The 18,298-nt window shown below is 39.0% G+C and overlaps 2 protein-coding genes across 2 annotated transcripts; both read right to left on the minus strand.

The window, feature by feature from the left end:
• Positions 1-215: 215 nt before the first annotated feature.
• On the minus strand, positions 216-6,346 carry LOC307121484 (carboxypeptidase A1-like). The gene is made up of 11 exons (XM_079809088.1): positions 6,100-6,346; positions 5,781-5,859; positions 4,939-5,073; positions 4,709-4,807; positions 4,412-4,513; positions 3,789-3,887; positions 3,598-3,708; positions 1,146-1,236; positions 856-1,055; positions 688-772; positions 216-597 (listed from the first exon to the last, which is right to left on the minus strand). Exons 1-11 carry the CDS (start codon positions 6,189-6,191, stop codon positions 410-412), a joined length of 1,281 nt encoding a protein of 426 aa, XP_079665214.1. The 5' UTR covers positions 6,192-6,346; the 3' UTR covers positions 216-409.
• A 5,912-nt stretch (positions 6,347-12,258) lies between these two features.
• LOC307121485 (carboxypeptidase A1-like) lies at positions 12,259-16,849 on the minus strand. Its single transcript, XM_079809089.1, has 11 exons — positions 16,773-16,849; positions 16,467-16,545; positions 15,430-15,564; positions 15,212-15,310; positions 14,972-15,073; positions 14,366-14,464; positions 14,162-14,272; positions 13,680-13,770; positions 12,979-13,178; positions 12,822-12,906; positions 12,259-12,745 (listed from the first exon to the last, which is right to left on the minus strand). Exons 1-11 carry the CDS (start codon positions 16,835-16,837, stop codon positions 12,558-12,560), a joined length of 1,254 nt encoding a protein of 417 aa, XP_079665215.1. The 5' UTR covers positions 16,838-16,849; the 3' UTR covers positions 12,259-12,557.
• Positions 16,850-18,298: the final 1,449 nt, after the last annotated feature.

The following is an 18,298-nucleotide window of genomic DNA, read 5'->3' on the forward strand; positions in this document are numbered from 1 at the left end:
ACCTGCAACACATTTCAAAAAAAGTTGGGACAGGAGCAATTTAGGGCTAGTAATGAGGTAAAATGGTTAAATAATGATGTGATGTCAACAGGTGATTGTAATTATGATTTGGTACAAAAGCAGCATCCAAGAAAGGTCTAATCCTTTAGGAGCAAAGATGGGCCGAGGATCGCCAGTTTGCCAACAAATACGTGAGAAAAACAAACACTTTTTTTCACTCAAATCAGTATTTCCATACCTTTTATTTATTTGTTGAAAAGTAATGCAATAAGATGGATAATCTACAATCTGACAGTCTTTATCGCAAAATAAACCCCTTTTTGCCATAAGGACCAGCTTGACTGTACAATATCCCTTACTTCATGCTTAACACTTTCGCACTTTGACTCTTCACAAAAATATTGTATGTTTAATATGGATTATTCTTGGTGTGCTCCATGATGGTCATCAGGGCCAGCCAGGTCTCCTCAGCAGTGGGGACGATCTGATTGGCTGGCAGGATGAAACCATAGCGACCAGTGTCTCTCAGCTCAAAGGTGTAGGAGTACTTGATGCCCTGATCATAAGTCCAGTCAGTAGTGACTCCATCAGCTTGGTCTGAGAGCAAAGAGATTGTTAGCAGTGAGATTATTAGTCATTATGATATTGACAAGATTAGAGCTTTAGATTCCCTGAAAATGTACTTACAGATAGTAGTAATCATGCTGCCAAATGTATATGCAGTATTATATAAAGACTTCAGTTCAGTGATGGCCTTTCTTGCGAGTTCATGCTGTAGGGACAATACAGAATTGATTTGAACATATTGAGTAGGTTAAAAGCATCAAATTCAGCACGTTTCTGTGGCATGCATACCAGTTCAGCCTGGTCATTGGCAGGAGTCGTTGTGTATCCATGTGGATACAGGAGCATCTGGGAATAGCTGTGGATGGACAAAAAGGCCTTGAGGTTACCGTGAGATTTCACAAAGTCCACAATGGCCTTGATCTCTGGCTCAGAATGAGCACTGGGTCCGTGAAAGGTCTGAGAGCATGGGTTGCTGCTGGCACCAGGACCTATTGATGAAAAACAGTGCTAAGATTAAATATAATTTGACTATATAAATCAATCAGAACCAATATCCCAACCGTAATGCTACATCTTACCTCCAAAGCCAGCATCCCAGTTTCTGTTGGGATCAACTCCAACACAGCTGGAGCCAGGGTTGGGCTTTCTGGTTTTTCGCCACATGCGGTCCTTAAACAACCAATTGGATTACACAAATTGCATTAAAATATTGTTCTGTTTAAAGCTACACTGTGTGATATTTTCCCCCATCTAGTGGTGAAATGGTATATGACCATCCAGTGAATTTTAGTTTCTGTTCCTCTCAATTCCGATTTCGTTTCAACTCCTACGGTGGCCGATTTAGTCCAAGATTAACATGGCTTCCAGTTCGACCTCGTCCACATTCGACACGGTGCCTGTGGGATATTCTGTGCGCAGTGGGATGGTTGGAACTCAACTGGCCTAATTATTCGGCTAGAAAGAACTGCAGCTAATCCAGAGTGAACTTTGATGATAGTAATGTTTATTCAGTCATCCAATTGCAAGGCATAAACAGGTTTGCGTGGATATGTACATAAATGTGGTTTCTGTGAGAGAACAAATAAGGATGGTAAATATACATACACAGTTAAGAACTGTATAACTATACTTATAAGTTACATTTGTATAATGTAACCGTAAACCAGAGCTTATTGTACCATATATAGGCGCTAAAGGCAGCTGCATTAAAAGGAGCGGAGCTGCCGCAGCTGCTGCTAACAAGCGGTGTCGGATTACAAAAGTGTGTGCGCAGCTTTAACGTTAGCACTGCCGTGCGCTCTGTATAAATTGTTAATATGCCGATCAGACCTGATACATATTTCCATCAACATACATTACAAGCAAATATTTTCTATAAACGAATAAACATTGTTGATAACAAAATAACTGAATGATTATTCAAATAGGTGAGCATTACGCTATTGTACCCAGTGATGGGAATAACGGCGTTACAGATAAACGGCGTTCCTAACGGAATTATTTTTTTCAGTAACGAGTAATCAAACGAATTACTGTTTCTCCCGTTACAACGCCGTTAGCGTTACTGAGGAAAAAAAATGCGGCGTTAGTCTTTAGTCATTGAGCTCACTGAAGCGCTTTTCATCCGAACAGGCTCTCTGTCAGTCTAGCCATGCGTGTTGGGGGTGGGTGCGGTGGTACACATAACTGATGATGATTGGTGGGTGGGAGACAAGGTTGAAGTTGATAGGTTGAGTTCACACCTATTTTTTTCACGGTCTTTGGTTCACAGACACACACACACACACACCTATGACGCACACGCATATGCACATTCAGCGATGGTCCAACGACTTCAAAGGTAGCGTTCGCAAATTGGAAGTATAAACGCTACTTTTCCCTCGTTGAGGTGAAAGGTAAGAATATTTAAGTAATGTGCAACTTATGCCCAGGAAGAAAGAGTCTCTCCACGCCGGTGGCAAGTGATTCTGAAGCGCCTCACATCATCATATGCCACAAAAGTGGCTAAAAACCCAGGTGATAACGTGAGCTCCACTACCAAAGGAAAGTATAGTACTGATAATATTTACACAATATTTACACTATAGTAGGCCTACTGATAATATTTACAATAATGCATTGAATTTGATAGGTGTCTCTCACATTGTCCCACAGTAACATTACAATAGTGTACATTAATGTACAATGTTTTATAATAATAATTTATTCTATTTAGTGTCCAATTCATTCATTTAACATATCTAATATTGGGGGCATCCAAGTTATTTGACATATTTGAACATTTGGAGAAAAAAAAAAAGTAACGCAGTAATTACTTTCCCTGGTAATTAGTTACTTTTATAATGATGTAACTCAGTTACTAACTCAGTTACTATTTGTAAGAAGTAACTAGTAACTATAACTAATTACTTTTTTTAAGAAACGTGCCCAACACTGATTGTACCCTATGTTGACACAAAAATACTTCTGAGGTGACATCAACTGAATTACGCGATGACACACTCTGAAACACATCTACAATGACAATAACTATTATTACTTACGAGCACAGAAATACCACACAAGGAAAAACAGACTTTTGAGGAATAAACAAGCCAGGAAAACTCTGTATAACTGTTACTGGACGCTGCTGAGATGAAAACTCTCGGCGCATGCACCAGACAAGTCTGAACAAGTTGACGCGCACATGCGCGAGGCAGAGAATTTTGTACAGTGCCATCGAGTGTTAAAACCGGTTAAAACGCGAAAAGCGAAGCTTGAATTTACGGGTATGTCCCTCTTTGGCTAATGTACTTTCAAAATGGAGGGGCAACATGGCGACCACCGTTAGATCCCATTACCTTATGTATTTTCAATGGCATATTATAAACTTACGAGAATACTTTATTACTTGAAAGAAGTAAATATACATTAATGAGCACATATATTTTTGAAAGAACTAAGTGTTTTTAGCTAACAATAGACTAAAAAAGTTACACAGTGTAGCTTTAACCGAATATGCATGTAACATCTCCCAGGCATCAAACTCACACTGCTGTGGGTGTAGGCGAAACCATCAGGGTTGGTGACGATCTCCAAGAAGATATCATAGTTGTTAAGGATGTCGGTGAGGACGGGGTCACGACCGTAGTCTTTCACAATCTACTCAACAAAAAATACACGTGTGTAAATTTTTGATTCACTTATGTTAGATTTGGTATTCATCTGGTATTTCAGATGACCTTCTTGGCAAACCAGATTCCGCTGGCCTGAGTGACCCATTCTCTGGAGTGGATGCCAGTGTCGATCCAGATACCTGGACGGTTCGCTCCAGTGCTGAACTGAATGAAAGAAAATTAGTCATAAAGAACAAGTGAAAATATTAATTTACCCTGACTTTTCTATAACTTACGCTGCATGCATTCCAGTTCTTTAATAAAAATGTACATTATACACCACACTGGAAATTGCAAGTAGTGTGGCAGTGTAATAAAACTACATCTCGATACCACCTTATTAGCATCTAGTGAAGATTATTAGCCTGAAAGTACTGGAATAGTAGATAATCATGGCTTGTGTGCAATATTCGCTGATAAATGATGAACGATGCATCCTTCACGGACTCACCTGAGATTTGATATTTTCCAAGGTACTATTATCAGCGGAAACTCAAATTGCGATTTAATAACTTATTTCCATCTCTATTAAATCCTGCCAAATGTAAAAACTAACATTTAAAGTTTCCTAATAGTAAAATAAGCATAAAGAACATCATAAGACTGTTATTGATTGTTAAAGTTTCCTAATAGTAAAATAAGCATAAAGAACATCATAAGACTGTTATTGATTGTGAGTCGTGACCTACCTTCAGGACGTTCAAGGGGCGGCTCTCATAGCTCTGACCAATCACAATTTTGCTGACCAGATTACTGTTTTCTGCCACAAGCATGTCCATGAAAGAGTAAATCTGCAGACAGTATGGTGAAGATCAAAGGTATGGTTGTATGTAAAATTATTCTTAAACACAACAAATTGAACTGAAGTCATAAACACATTTGATGCAAACAATTTTAAACTACAATAAAACATGGTTTCTTTGAAAAGGCTTGTGTTGAAAGTTCAATGTCTTGTAATGCTATTGAATTGAAGTTGCACCACTCACAGAGTTCAGGTCATGGTAGGTGGTGTAGACAAAATCATCGGTACTTCTCGGCATGGAGCGATGTTTCACCATCTCACGTTCCTCATCATCCAGCAATTCCTTGATACAGAAAGCCATCAAATAAGTAAGGATTTTCAACTCTGAAAATATTTAGTATTATATGGAAGTATACGACCAGAAGTTTTATTTGTTTTTGGGTTTTTTTGACCACAGCTTTGAAATAGTCCCACCTGAACATTCTCAATCATGACATTATAGGGGATCTGATTGTATGCCAGGAATGCCCTGACAGCCTGGAGGCTGTTAAAAGGGACACGGACATCCACAGGCAGGGACTCATGAACGGGCTCCATCCAGAATTCCAGCTGAACACAGAGCAAAATATAGGGTAATACTTTATTTTACATTATAATATGAGTATAATATAAACAATGCATACAGTACTAGTAATACATATAAATAAATTAAATGTATTGAATGTATATAATTTACTATGAGAATGTTGGTAACCAGACAAGTTGACAGGAGCCATTGACTTCCATAGTATTTTTTTTCCTACTGTGGAAGTCAAAGGCTACCATCAACGGATTGATTACCAACATCTTTAAAATATCTTCTTTTGTGTTCAACAGAAGAAAGAAACTCATACAGGTTTGGAACAACATGAGGGTGAGTAAATGATGACAGAATTTTCATTTTTGGGTGAACTATCCCTTATGTTCCAAATCCAAACCCGTAAGACTTTCATTAATCTTCGGAACACAAATTAAGATCTTTTTGATGAAATCTGAGAGCTTTCTGTCCTTCCATTGGCAGTTACGTAACTGACACTTCAAAATGTTCATAAAGAAATCGTAAATCTAATCCATATGAATCGAGCAGTTTAGTCAAAATTTTCTGAAGAGACACAATCGCTTTATATGATGAACAGATTGAATTTAGGCTTTTATTCACATAAACATTGATCAGCGAACATAAATAGAAGCTCTATTGTGCTTGATGCACGAGAACAAATCGCTTGTGGAACAAATCAGAAACAATCAAATAATCTATGAGCTTCACAAACACTTACCCCGGATGTGTGTTCAGGCAGTTCCTTCAGGAGAGAGATCTGCTCTGCATCTTTTGCAGTGATCCGAAGAACCTGGTCTCTGTAGGAACAGTAATACAATTTCTTTAGCTTCAATATTCGGAATAAAAAGTATAGACCTATTTTGTTTTTAAATAAAACAAAAACTGTCACATGCAAGTCACAGTTTGTTTCTCTCTCTATTTCAGCTGTTAGTATACGACAATATTTCAGCTGCACGTTTATTTATTAACTGGACATTTGAAATCATAAAGTAAGGGATAGGATAGGATACTTGGAAAAACAAGATTTGTGAGCTCACCCTTCAAAAGTCACTTTTCCAAACGCGGCCACAAAAAGAGCCGTTAGAACCAGTAACCCCTTCATCTTGCTGCTTGAAGTAGAGTTTCTCATAGTAAGTGCCCCCTTTATATAGTTCTACTATCATGCTGATTATGACTGGTTTCGAGAAGCTAACATGGTCAGGGTTCAGACAAACCTGCTGCTTTGGTTCTCACAACCTTATAAAACACTGATGATGGAGTTTAAGGGATGAGAACATTGCATCTGTTTTCTCGCCTGTTTCTAAATATAGCAACAATTGACAAGAAAACAAGTTGTACTTATTTCAAGCCCATGATTCACTGTCAAATGAGGAAGTAAACTGGAAATTCAGTCTATAGACAGTTCCCATTTTTCGATAATGTGTTTTTATGCTTTTTTGCAAACCTACTCATTTGTTTTAGGTGATGTTTTTGACATTGTTCTGCAAATATTGCTTTAAGGTTTTGTAGAAATTACGAGAGTGACATGATCATCAGTCAGAATGGGTTTGAAATTATAAAAAAATCAGTAAGTTTTTGTTTCGTTGTGGCGAGGCCAGTGAAAATGTTGACAGGGTGAACACTGAATAAGCTGACTGATAAGAGCAAAAGTCTAGGTGCGTCAAAATCTTTAAATAATTTTTTTTTCATATCAATTTTTCCTTGTTAAAGAGTAATTTGATTTATTTATTTTTGTTCTATTTTAGCATTTTTTGCTTTAAAGAAACACCCTCTTTGCATGTGAATTGAGCCATCATTCAATAACATAATAATCAAAACAAAAAAACAGTTGAAGGATCAAGTGATTAATTCAATTGTTTATTTGACTCCAATATAATTAATTTGACCCCATTAAAAGTTGTTGTTATTCTCTAACTTTTTATTCTTTATAGATGAAAGACTTTCTTAGAACTGATAGAAAAGCTTAGGACGCTGCGTCCCCTAGAGGGCACTATGGGGAATGCCTCTGCCGAGACAGGTGTCTGAAGCATGAGTCTAAACACAACAATGAACTTGACATCAGGTGGCTACCCATGATGTCATATCTGGTGCCAACGTGAGTGTACAAGGGTACCTGTGAAATACGTCATCCACTTCTTGTCTGAAGGAGACGTGTGCAGGAAAACCGGAAGCATGGCAAAGGGACCTATTCTCAGGGAATCCTGGTTACATACGTAACCTGAGACATTCCCTTTCGAAAGGGAACTCGCGCTGCATCCCTTAGAGTGTGCTATGGGGAACAGAATACCTACGCCGCCAGTGCCCTATTGGCTGAGCTAAGTCAAAGGATGAGGACTCAAAGGAGTCAACCTACATGAACCACTGAGCCACTGCCGCCCCATCCCTAGAGGTCCCCACCAGCAACGATCATAGACCAGAGCTTCTCAAGAACGGAGGCCTCAGCAGGATGCCTCTAAAGAGGGGAAGCCTAACTATGTACATATTTAGGCCAGCGTCCAAGGAGGTTCACAGAGAGCCTAACACTCAGAATTTCTGTTAAGGCAGCCCGGAAGTGTGGAGGCCTCAAACAAGAGTCTAACTGGCCCGCGAAGCTCCGCAGAGTGGAGAACTCAATACAATGACTCAATACAATAATGAGAGGAGGCCTAGCAACACTCAACACTGAGGTCAGTAGCCAAGGAGGCTCGCAGAAAGCCTAATGACCTAGCATACTACCCTACCGCCTAGCCGAGCTCTAGGAGCGGAGGCATCAGCATGACGACTCTAAAACAAGGGGAGACCTAACAACGCCCCACACTAAGGATTATTTGTAAGGAGGCTCACAGAGAGCCTACAACTCACAAATGGCTATCCTAGCGGAGCAGAGGCCTCGATAAGAGAATTCCCTCTAGCGAGAGGAGGCCTAGTGATGCTCTTAGCAGCAAAGGAGGCTCACAAAGAGCCTAACCACTTGGCAAACAACCTAGACGAGCTCTAGGAGCGGAGGCCTTATCATGACGATGCCCAACCATCAGGACATCTCGTAAGGAGGCTCACAGAGACCCTACAACTTGCAAAAACTGCACTAGCAGAGCTCAAGGGAGCAGAGACCTGGTATGATAACTCTCTCTAGTGAGAGGAGGCCTAGAAACACTTGCAGTACTATGGCTGAGCTCATAGGACGAAAACACTACGTCCTATGCCTTTCAAGGAAGCTACATAACAGAGCTAGCTGCCTGACACAATAATGGGCGGAGCTCAGTGGAGTGGAGGCCTCTAAAGAACAGCTCTCTGTAGTGAGAGGGGGACTAACAATAAATAGGCTCAGATAAGGCTGACAGTGACAAAGGAGGCTCACAGAGAGCTTAACAACTTAGCTCCAGGCTGAGCTTGGAAGACGGCTTTCTCTTGAAAGCCTTGAAAAAATGACTTTCTCAGAAGAGGAGGCCTAGCTACGTCCAATGTATGTCAGGGAGGCCTAAAGAAGGCCTAACAACTTGACACTATTATAGCAGATAAAGCGAATAAACAATGGTTCAAAGTACTTCCAATTCCATCTCCGAGAAGGGAGTCCTCAATATGCTGACTCTCTAAAACGAGAGGAGGCCTAATTATGTTCTATACTCAGGGCACCTCCAAGGAGGAGCTACGACTCAAAGAGAGCCTACGACTCGGAATTTGGGGCTGAGCCCCAGGGGAGCGGAGGCCTGAACATACAGTTCTACCAGAAAGACTTGGGAGACCAGATGAAGTACAATAAAGTAACAAATTTATTGACAGACCAGCAAGTATAATATTTACTTGTTTCTTTGGCATTGGCCCTGTCCGTAGCTCCCGTCTCGGGGGTAATGGACTCTGCATTTCCTGCCTGGAGATGAAGGCAGGGACCAAACCCCAGGGAGGTATAGGTGGGGACCATCCTGGTGGTGGTGGGGAGGATGGAGGTAAATGTTGGCATCAGCATCTGTGAACTCAGACATGTGTAAGTGACCATCTTTTATACTCTGAGAATTAGGACATGATTGGTTAGGACTGAATGTGATAAGTGACGTAACATTGAATCTTCCTGGCAGAACTTTACGCTAGAGCTTTCATTTCTCTAGCATAGTTCGCCTGTGAAAGATGGATGCAAGCAGAATAGGGCTTTCTTCAAGATCTCTGCACCTCTGTATCTCGTACGAGACTGTGCGGTTATGTCCCGACAGGAAGCTTTCAAGGAAGCTTGCGCTTCCATGGCAGATGTAATCTCTATCATATCCGGCAGCTCGTCATATGAAGGCAGGCGGACTAAGAGTGCTCAGAGACATCCTTGATCTTAACAGCCTCATCCTGCGTGGGCTTGAGGTGAGGAGAATGCTCACTGCCGGATTAGATGGACGTGAGGATTGCCAGCCGCCGATAATTCAGAGATTTTCATACCTTTCTCAAAAGATTAGATTAGATTAGATTCAACTTTATTGTCATTACACAAGTACAAGTACAAGGCAACGAAATGCAGTTTAGGTCTAACCAGAAGTGCAATAGCAGCAAGTGCAGGATATGCAACGTTTGCATAAGTGCAGGACATGGATATGTACTGAATATATATAAATATATCTATAAATAGAGAGATGGTTATTACTATAAACAGAATTTACAGGTGAATATGTACAGTGTCAAGTCAAGTCAAGTCAACTTTATTTATATAGCGCTTTTAACAATGTAGATTGTTTCAAAGCAGCTTTACAGTGTTAAACAGGAAAATAATGCAGCATAATTTTATTCAGCTGTATAGCCATTCTGGAAAAATTTCAAGTATCATACAGTGACAGTGTGGGCTTTAGATCAATAATTTGATCAGTAATTTAATATAAATGGTTAATTTAGTTTATTATTTAGATGTATTTCGATGTTTAGTTGAAAAATGTAGTGTCCCCAACTGAGCACGCCAAGCCAGAGGCAACAGTGGCAAGGAAACCAAAACCCCATTAGGTGACCTAATGGAGAAAAATAAACCTTGGGAGAAACCAGGCTCAGTCGGGGTGCCAGTTCTCCTCTGGCCAATTAACAAACAGCGTATTATTATTATTATTCTGGCAGTTTTACAGCTCGGAGGTCATAATAGATCAGAATATTCGAGGGACCGGGGGCAACATGCTGGAGACGGGTTTATTGAGGATGATGTTGATTAAATAATTATTAAAGTGCAATATTCGAATGATCGGAGGCAACACGCTGGAGACGGGTTTATTGAGATGGCGTGTCGATGAGGCAGTTTCAGGGAATAATATACAGATGGTTAATACTATAAACAGAATTTACAGGTGGATATGTACTATGAATATAATATAATATACAGATGGCTATTACTATAAACAGAATTTTACAGATAGAGGTATACAATGATATGTTAGGCTAAAATGAGGAATATGGCAGTGGATTAAGGTAGTGCAATAAATTATGGACAGAAGCTATCCGAAAAAAAGTGTAAAAGTGCAGTGGAAGTGATTGCATATTACAGTTAGAAGTACAGTGCAAAATACAAATGTAAACAGTTGGTACTGTAAATAACAGTCGGCAGTGCAAATGAGCATAATCCAGTTACGGTATGGTAGTGCAAAATGCATAAGTAAACAGTCGTTACTGTAATAAACAGTCGGTAGTGCAAATAACAAAGTGAAGGTGGATGTGAGGTAGGAGAGTTATCAGTATATGAGGGAAGTGGATCAACGGGGGTTTGAGTTCAGTAAGGAGACAGCTCTGGGGAAAAAACTGTTCTTTAGTCTGCTGGTCCTGGTCCGGTGGATCCTGAAACGCCTGCCGGAGGGCAGGAGAGAAAACAGTCTGTGGGCTGGGTGAGAGGAGTCCTTGAGGATGCTGCGAGCTCGATGCAGACAGCGTTTCCTCTGGATGTGAAAAGCCCCACAAACTCAGTCTCCTACTTGCCTCAGCTGCAGCGGGTCCTGAACTGCAAGGTACAGATAGCTGTCCCGATTCCCTCGAGAAAAGAGACAAACGAGAGCGAAGCTTCCTCATGGGAAAGTGCTCGCAATGCATGCATACAGCCCCCTCAAGGACTGAGCATGCATGCTCCTCACCAATGCACATAACGCACATATCGTGTGTCATCAGGTATCAGGAAACGCTGACATGGATGAACACACTTCCTGAAACTCATGGTGCTAATGCTAGCCATAGTTTGCCTTTCTATTGAGACACACTCAAACAGATGGTCTCCTGAAGACAAGAAAGAGGATGACGTATTTCACAGGTGCCCTTTTATACTCACAGTCGCACCAGTGGTGACGTCATAGGCTGCCACCTGCCAATGTCAAGTTCATTGTCATATTTAGACTCATATTTAGACAGTTTAGATTGTCATGTGCTTCAGACACCTGTCATGCCGGAGGCATTCCCCGTTACAGCCCTCTAGGGGACATAGCGTCTAGTTCCTTCTCAAAAAGAAACATAGGATTTAACCTGAACGTTTAGATAACAAAGGCCACTTTAGCTTTCAACCTTATCAGGTAAAAGGATTAAATACTCTATACTGACAGATTCATAAATCTGCAAACTTATCTGATTGGGTTCCTGTTAAAAATAAACTTCAGTCGCCTGTTTCAAACTTACTGATCCTTTGGTGGAAAGTAAAGATCAGCAGAACAGCTCGATGCCCTTTTTTTCGCTGATATCAGTGTTAAGGAATAAAAACATATGTCCTGCTCCTCTTCATTATGTCTGTCATATCCCTTGATATCCACCAGAGGACACTCATTCCTAGTCCATTGCCATATCCTCATGAACTGCATTTCCCAGAACCCTCTGCCCAGGCACATCCTGTCTGATCTTCAGTTGTTGTTGCTTATTATCTTGTTAAACCCAGCCTATATAAACTATGTGTATCTCAGTTATTCTTTGCTTTGTTTTCACACTGAAATTCTGAGTGTGCTATTCTGGTTCCCTTTTGACTCTTTTGCCTGGTTATTTGGATTACCCTGCCTGCCTGTATTTCCAGCCTATTTGGATTGTTTACCTGTGTGTTTGACCGTCTGCCTGTTACATGGATTATGATTCTGGATTTCCCTACTAAAGACTGTGTTTGGATCCTCAGCCTTTGCGTCTCCGAGCAGTTTGTGAAAGAATCATTATTCTGATTAATGGGTTTCTCATCATGCAAGACGTGTCACATACATCCCAATATTATAATGTACAGTATGAAAAAAATCGATATTCATTTTGAGATTTTATGAACTTTATGTGAGCGTTAGATGGCAAATATAATCTAAATGTTAAAATAGAGGTAATCAGCTTCAACAATTACATATCCAATATTAACTTATACTGATAAATAAATACAAATCTCTAATAACGACTGATAAATGGTACGGATATATCAGTATCCAGAATCTTTTGGGGGAGGAACAACGTATATTTGATAATGTATATCAAAGCAACATCCATAAGATGGTGATTCTCTGTTGTTTTTATTAAGACTCTTTTATTCACTTCGAAACATAAAAGAAATAATGTTGTATGTTTAATATGGATTATTCTTGGTGTGCTCCATGATGGCCATCAGGGCCAGCCAGGTCTCCTCAGCAGTGGGGACGATCTGATTGGCTGGCAGGATGAAACCATAGCGACCAGTGTCTCTCAGCTCAAAAGTGTAGGAGTACTTGATGCCATGATCGTATGTCCAGTCAATAGTGCCTCCACTGGCTTGGTCTGAGAACAAAACAGAGATTGTTAGCAGGGTAGCCGTGATGCAAAATTAATATTAAGTGAATCTTATTAAACTTACAGATGGTGGTAATGATGCTTCCATATCTGTAGCTCGTGTTATACAATGACTTCAGTTCAGTGATGGCCTTACTGGCGAGCTGATGCTGAAGAGACAATACAGAATTAATTTTTTTAAATGTTGTTTAATCTAGAATAGTATGTTTCCACATGCATACCAGTTCAGCCTTGTCCTTGGCAGCAGTGCTTGTGTATCCGTATGGATACAGGAGCATCTGGGAATAGCTGTGGATGGACACAAAGGCCTTGATGTTGCCGTGAGATTTCACAAAGTCCACAATGGCCTTGACCTCTGGCTCAGAATGAGCACTGGGACCGCGATAGGTCTCAGTGCATGGGTTATTGCTGGATCCACCACCTATAGATGTAATCAGAGAATTACAATAAAGTATTACATACTATTTAAATCTTTACAGCCCCTTAAAAGTTTCAGGTAACACTTTATTTCAATTGTCCATTTTAGACATTCTACTAACTATAAGTAACTTTGCAGTCAGCTACATGTCCACTACCAGTCATTAGAATTAGTAGACTGTTTAATATCTGGTAACAGTTTATTTTAATGGTCCCCCAAAAGACATTCTACTGACTTCAAGTAACTTTGTTGATGTACAAAAGTACATGTCAACTTATTCTACTAACCCTAACCCATAAAGTTACTTCTAGTTTGTAAAATATCTAAAGTGGATTATCGAAATAAAGTGTAACCAAGTTACATTTTAGGTTGGCTTGCCTAGGTGGACTACCAGCACTCGTCAATGTCAAAATAATCGAGATGGCCAATCAAATCAAAGAAGGCAGGCAGACCCCCCCACCCGCCCCCAAACATGGGCCTTACAGTACAACTGAAGCATCTCACCTCCAAAACCAGCGTCCCAGTTTCTGTTGGGATCAACTCCAACACAGCTGGAGCCAGGGTTCGGCTTCCTGGTTTTACGCCACATGCGGTCCTTAAACAACCAATAAACCAACCAATTGGATTCCACAAGAAAGAGAGCATATTTAATTTAAATAGTCCATAAAAGAAAACTTTAGGATGACCAATTCAACTAATTTGTTGAATTTGTTGTTATTCTCTCCCTGAGGAAGGCATGGGCCGAAACGCGTTGGAGAGTTTTTAGATTTTTTATATGTAGCCATCTGACAATAAAGGCTTTTTAATCTAAAAGAGTGCCATGGTAATCCAAAAGTTATTTTATGAACTTTTACAAACCCTAGACCATAGAGCACCTTGCCTGTACACTTTTCCCTAAGATGCGCTCTCTTCTATTGGAATTAGTTTCATTAAAATATTCTATTAAACTTAATGTGCATGTAACATCTTCCAGGCGTCAAACTCACTCTGCTGTGGGTGTAGGCGAAACCATCAGGGTTGGTGACGATCTCCAAGAAGATATCATAGTTGTTAAGGATGTCGGTGAGGACGGGGTCACGACTGTAGTCTTTCACGATCTACTCAACAAAAAATACACGTGTGTAAATCTTTGATTCAGTTATGTTGTAGTTAATTTGGCATTCATCTGGTATTTCAGAATTTCAGATGACCTTCTTGGCAAACCAGATTCCGCTGGCCTGAGTGACCCATTCTCTGGAGTGGATGCCAGTGTCGATCCAGAGACCTGGACGGTTTGCTCCAGTGCTGAACTGAATGAAAGGATATTAGTCATAATGAACAAATAGAAATATTCATTTATTGCTTATAAAAATGTACATTATACATGTTCTAAAACACACTCCTCAGGAGACTCTGATCACACATGACTGGAAACTGTAAAACATGCATTTTTTTCTGCAAGTAGTAAGGCATCTTGATACCACCTTATTAGCATCTAGCTACAATTATTATGCTAAAAATCATTATTAGTTTACTGAAATTGCAACATAATCATGGCTTGGGTGCAATTTTCGCTGATAAATGATGAACGATGCATCCTTCATGGACTCACCCGAGATTTGGTATTTTCCAAAGGTACTATTATCAGTATATTATGATTTGGGACACACTATTCTGGCATATAGATGTATGCAAATTGGGATTGAATAACTTAATTCCATCTCTACTGAATACTGCCATATGTAATAACTAACATTAAAGTTTCCTAAGCATAAAGAACATCATAAGACTGTTATTGATTGTGAGTCGTGACCTACCTTCAGGACGTTCAAGGGGCGGCTCTCATAGCTCTGACCAATCACAATTTTGCTGACCAGATTACTGTTTTCAGCCACAAGCATGTCCATGAAAGAGTAAATCTGCAGACAGTATTGTGAAGATCAAATGCATGCTAAATTGTAAAATTAGTTTCTGTAGGCTTAAACACAAAACATTTGATACAAACAATTTAAAGTACAATAAAATATATAGAATTGAATTAAAGTTGTACCACTCACAGAGTTCAGGTCATGGTAGGTGGTGTAGACAAAATCATCGGTACTTCTCGGCATGGAGCGATATTTCACCATCTCACGTTCCTCATCATCCAGCAATTCCTTGTTACAGAAAGCCATCAAATAAGTAAGGATTTTCAGCTCCGTAAACAATTATTTTATGTTATATGGAAGTAAATATGAATTAGTTTTTTTCAACCACAGCTTTGAAAAAGTCCCACCTGAACATTCTCAATCATGACATTATAGGGGATCTGATTGTATGCCAGGAATGCCCTGACAGCCTGGAGGCTGTTAAAAGGGACACGAACATCCACAGGCAGGGACTCATGAACGGGCTCCATCCAGAAGTCCAGCTGAACAGAGAGGGAAATTTAGGCATATTATCTCATATTTGGCAGAAGGTATATTCGGCTGTAATCACTTTAAGACCTGATGCATGGACCCATTATACTGTTACACATTCGTTTTTTTCTCAACTGTTTACGTTCACTTAAAACATAACTGACTGTGTTTACGTGAATACTTGCCAAGACTTAGATGTTATAAGACTAATGGTGTAATAATTCCTCTAACTTTCACTGAAGTCGAAATCACAAACAGACCCTTTCTCAATATCAAATACGGCTTTTTAGTAATAAATATTACTTACAATTTTAGCCATTATAAAAGTATAAGTTTGTACAATAGGAAATAAACACAAGCAAACAGTTCAGTCAAAAATATAAAAGCAGCCCTAGTTATAGTAGCCTACAGGATTTCAGTTAGCCTAAATAAAAATATAAAGTTATGAAACTATGCCCTTAGACAAATGGATTTTCTCTGGAACAATAGATGAATAAGAACACAAATTGCCCATTTGATATACCCAAAAGGAATTATACTTCATGTTTAAACATTATCTACATAAGAGCCAGCTGCAAATTCCCGAAGGACTGGCCAGGATAAAGCTGTTCTCGCATGAGTGCTGAACGGCCGCTGGCATTCTGGAGCTCAATCTCTGAAAATGTCTAAACAATTAGTCAAATATGCGCTGTTTATATATAAGTTGCATATTTGAGGTCTAAATAACTACATTCTCACCTAAAAAAATAACAGTATATTTGTAAACTTATGTTAGTTTATGTGGTTTGTACTTTCGACAGGTTTTTTTCACCACCCAAATAAATCTGACCAGAAACAAATACTGTTCAAGTGTCACCTTTATCCCAACATATGAGAAACAATCAAATAATCTATGGGCTTCCCAAACACTTACCCCGGATGTCTGTTCAGGGAGTTCCTTCAGGAGAGAAATCTGCTCTGCATCTTTTGCAGTGATCCGAAGAACCTGGTCTCTGTAGAAAAAGTAATACAATTTCTTTAGCTTCAAAATTCAAAATAATGAATATAGGCCTATTTTGCATGTTTTAGATAAATAGAACAAAAACCCGTACATAAGGAAGTATTTCAGCTGTCAGTATATCATAGGACAATATGCTAACACGTTTATTTATTAACCAGGAATTTGAAAGCATAAAGTAGGTTGGTAGGTTACTTGGAGATGTAAGATTTGTGAACTCACCCTTCAAAAGTCACTTTTCCAAACACGGCCACAAAAAGAGCCGTTAGAACCAGTAACCCCTTCATCTTGCTGCTTGAATTAGAGTTTCTCATAGTAAGCGCCCCCTTTATATAGGCCTACTATTCATGGTGATGATGACTAGAGTTGAGGAGTTAACAGGGTCAGGGTTCAGACAAACCTGCTGCTTTGGTTCTCACAACCTTATAAAACACTGATGAGGGAGTTTAAGGGATGAGAACATTGCATCTGTTTTCTCGCCTGTTTTTAAATATAGCATCAAATAAGGAGGTAAACAGGAAATTCAGTAAATAGTCACTACATTTCACATTTTTCGACAATGTGTTTTCTGTAATGTTTTTGACATTGTTTTGGAAGCATTAGAATGGGTTTGAAATGATAAACAAATCAGTAAGGGTTTGTGCTATTTTGTTTTGTTGTGGCGAGGCCGTTGAAAATGTTGTCAGGGTGAACACTGTAAGCTGACTGATAAGAGCAAAAGTCTAGGTGTCAATACAGTTTAGAAATTAATTTACAAAAAAAGAACTTTAAGAAGGAAAGAGTTCCAACCATTTTCACTCAAATATAGATTAAATACTCCACAGACATTTGCTATACTGACAGATTAATACATCTGAAAATGTATCTGATTGGGCTCCTGTTAAAAAAAAAGAAAACTTCAGTTTCAAACTTTCCGATCCTTTGGGGGAATGTAAAGATCAGCAGAACAGCTCGATGCCCGCATTTTACTATATTATATTATTATATTATAGTGTTTAGGAATAAAAATATCTGTCCTGCTTCCTGTTCATTATATCATTATTCTGATTAATGGGTTTCTCATCTTCCAACAGGCGTCATATGTAAATGTGGGAGGTCATGTGTTGATGCATCTGGATGATATCACAATGTTGCATGAAATCAAAACAAATAATTGAAAATGCCATATAAATGCTCTTTTTGAACTGGGGAGGTCGTTTTGAGCTCTTTTACTGCAAAATATTAATACAAATGTAATTGAATTGATAAGCTAACAAATTTCATATTATGGCCAATAACCAATACATTTAAAATGATATACACTTTTGACTAAATAATTTAAATAATAATAATATTTTCAATAATGTGAATTTATGCTTCACAACATAATGTACTGTATGAAAAAAATGTATATTAATTTTGAGATTACATTTAACAGTGTTATTTAACTGTTAATGCTTTTAAAGTTGAACTTTAAGTGTGCGTTAGATGATGGCAAATATAATCTAAATGTAAAAATAGAGGAAATGAGCATGAACAATTAAATATCCAGTATTAAACAATACTGATAAATAAAATAAAAAAATATCTAATAGCGGCTGATAAATGATATGGTAAGGATATGTATAGAGAAGCTTTTCATGACTGAATAATGTATTCTCTATGTTTGATAATGTATATCAAGCAACATCCATAAGATGGTGATTCTCTCTGTTGGTTATGAACTGAGAAATACAATTTTCAAATGAAAGAGGTCACCATACTATATA

This window comes from Gobio gobio (assembly GCF_949357685.1).
Source record: "Gobio gobio genome assembly, chromosome: 25".
Classification (NCBI taxonomy): domain Eukaryota; kingdom Metazoa; phylum Chordata; class Actinopteri; order Cypriniformes; family Gobionidae; genus Gobio; species Gobio gobio.

What these genes read in the sequence shown, in the direction of transcription:
- LOC307121484 (XM_079809088.1), bottom strand. Translation starts at nt 6,191, where the DNA reads ATGAGAAACTCTACTTCAAGCAGCAAGATGAAGGGGTTACTGGTTCTA. An exon ending in GCCCCTTGAACGTCCTGAAG is followed by an intron (nt 3,888 to 4,411) that starts GTAGGTCACGAC and finishes TCTTTCATTCAG; the next exon opens with TTCAGCACTGGAGCGAACCG. An exon ending in CAGCATGATTACTACTATCT is followed by an intron (nt 598 to 687) that starts GTAAGTACATTT and finishes CTTTGCTCTCAG; the next exon opens with ACCAAGCTGATGGAGTCACT.
- LOC307121485 (XM_079809089.1), bottom strand. Translation starts at nt 16,837, where the DNA reads ATGAAGGGGTTACTGGTTCTAACGGCTCTTTTTGTGGCCGTGTTTGGA. An exon ending in GCCCCTTGAACGTCCTGAAG is followed by an intron (nt 14,465 to 14,971) that starts GTAGGTCACGAC and finishes CCTTTCATTCAG; the next exon opens with TTCAGCACTGGAGCAAACCG. An exon ending in CCAAGGACAAGGCTGAACTG is followed by an intron (nt 12,907 to 12,978) that starts GTATGCATGTGG and finishes TTGTCTCTTCAG; the next exon opens with CATCAGCTCGCCAGTAAGGC.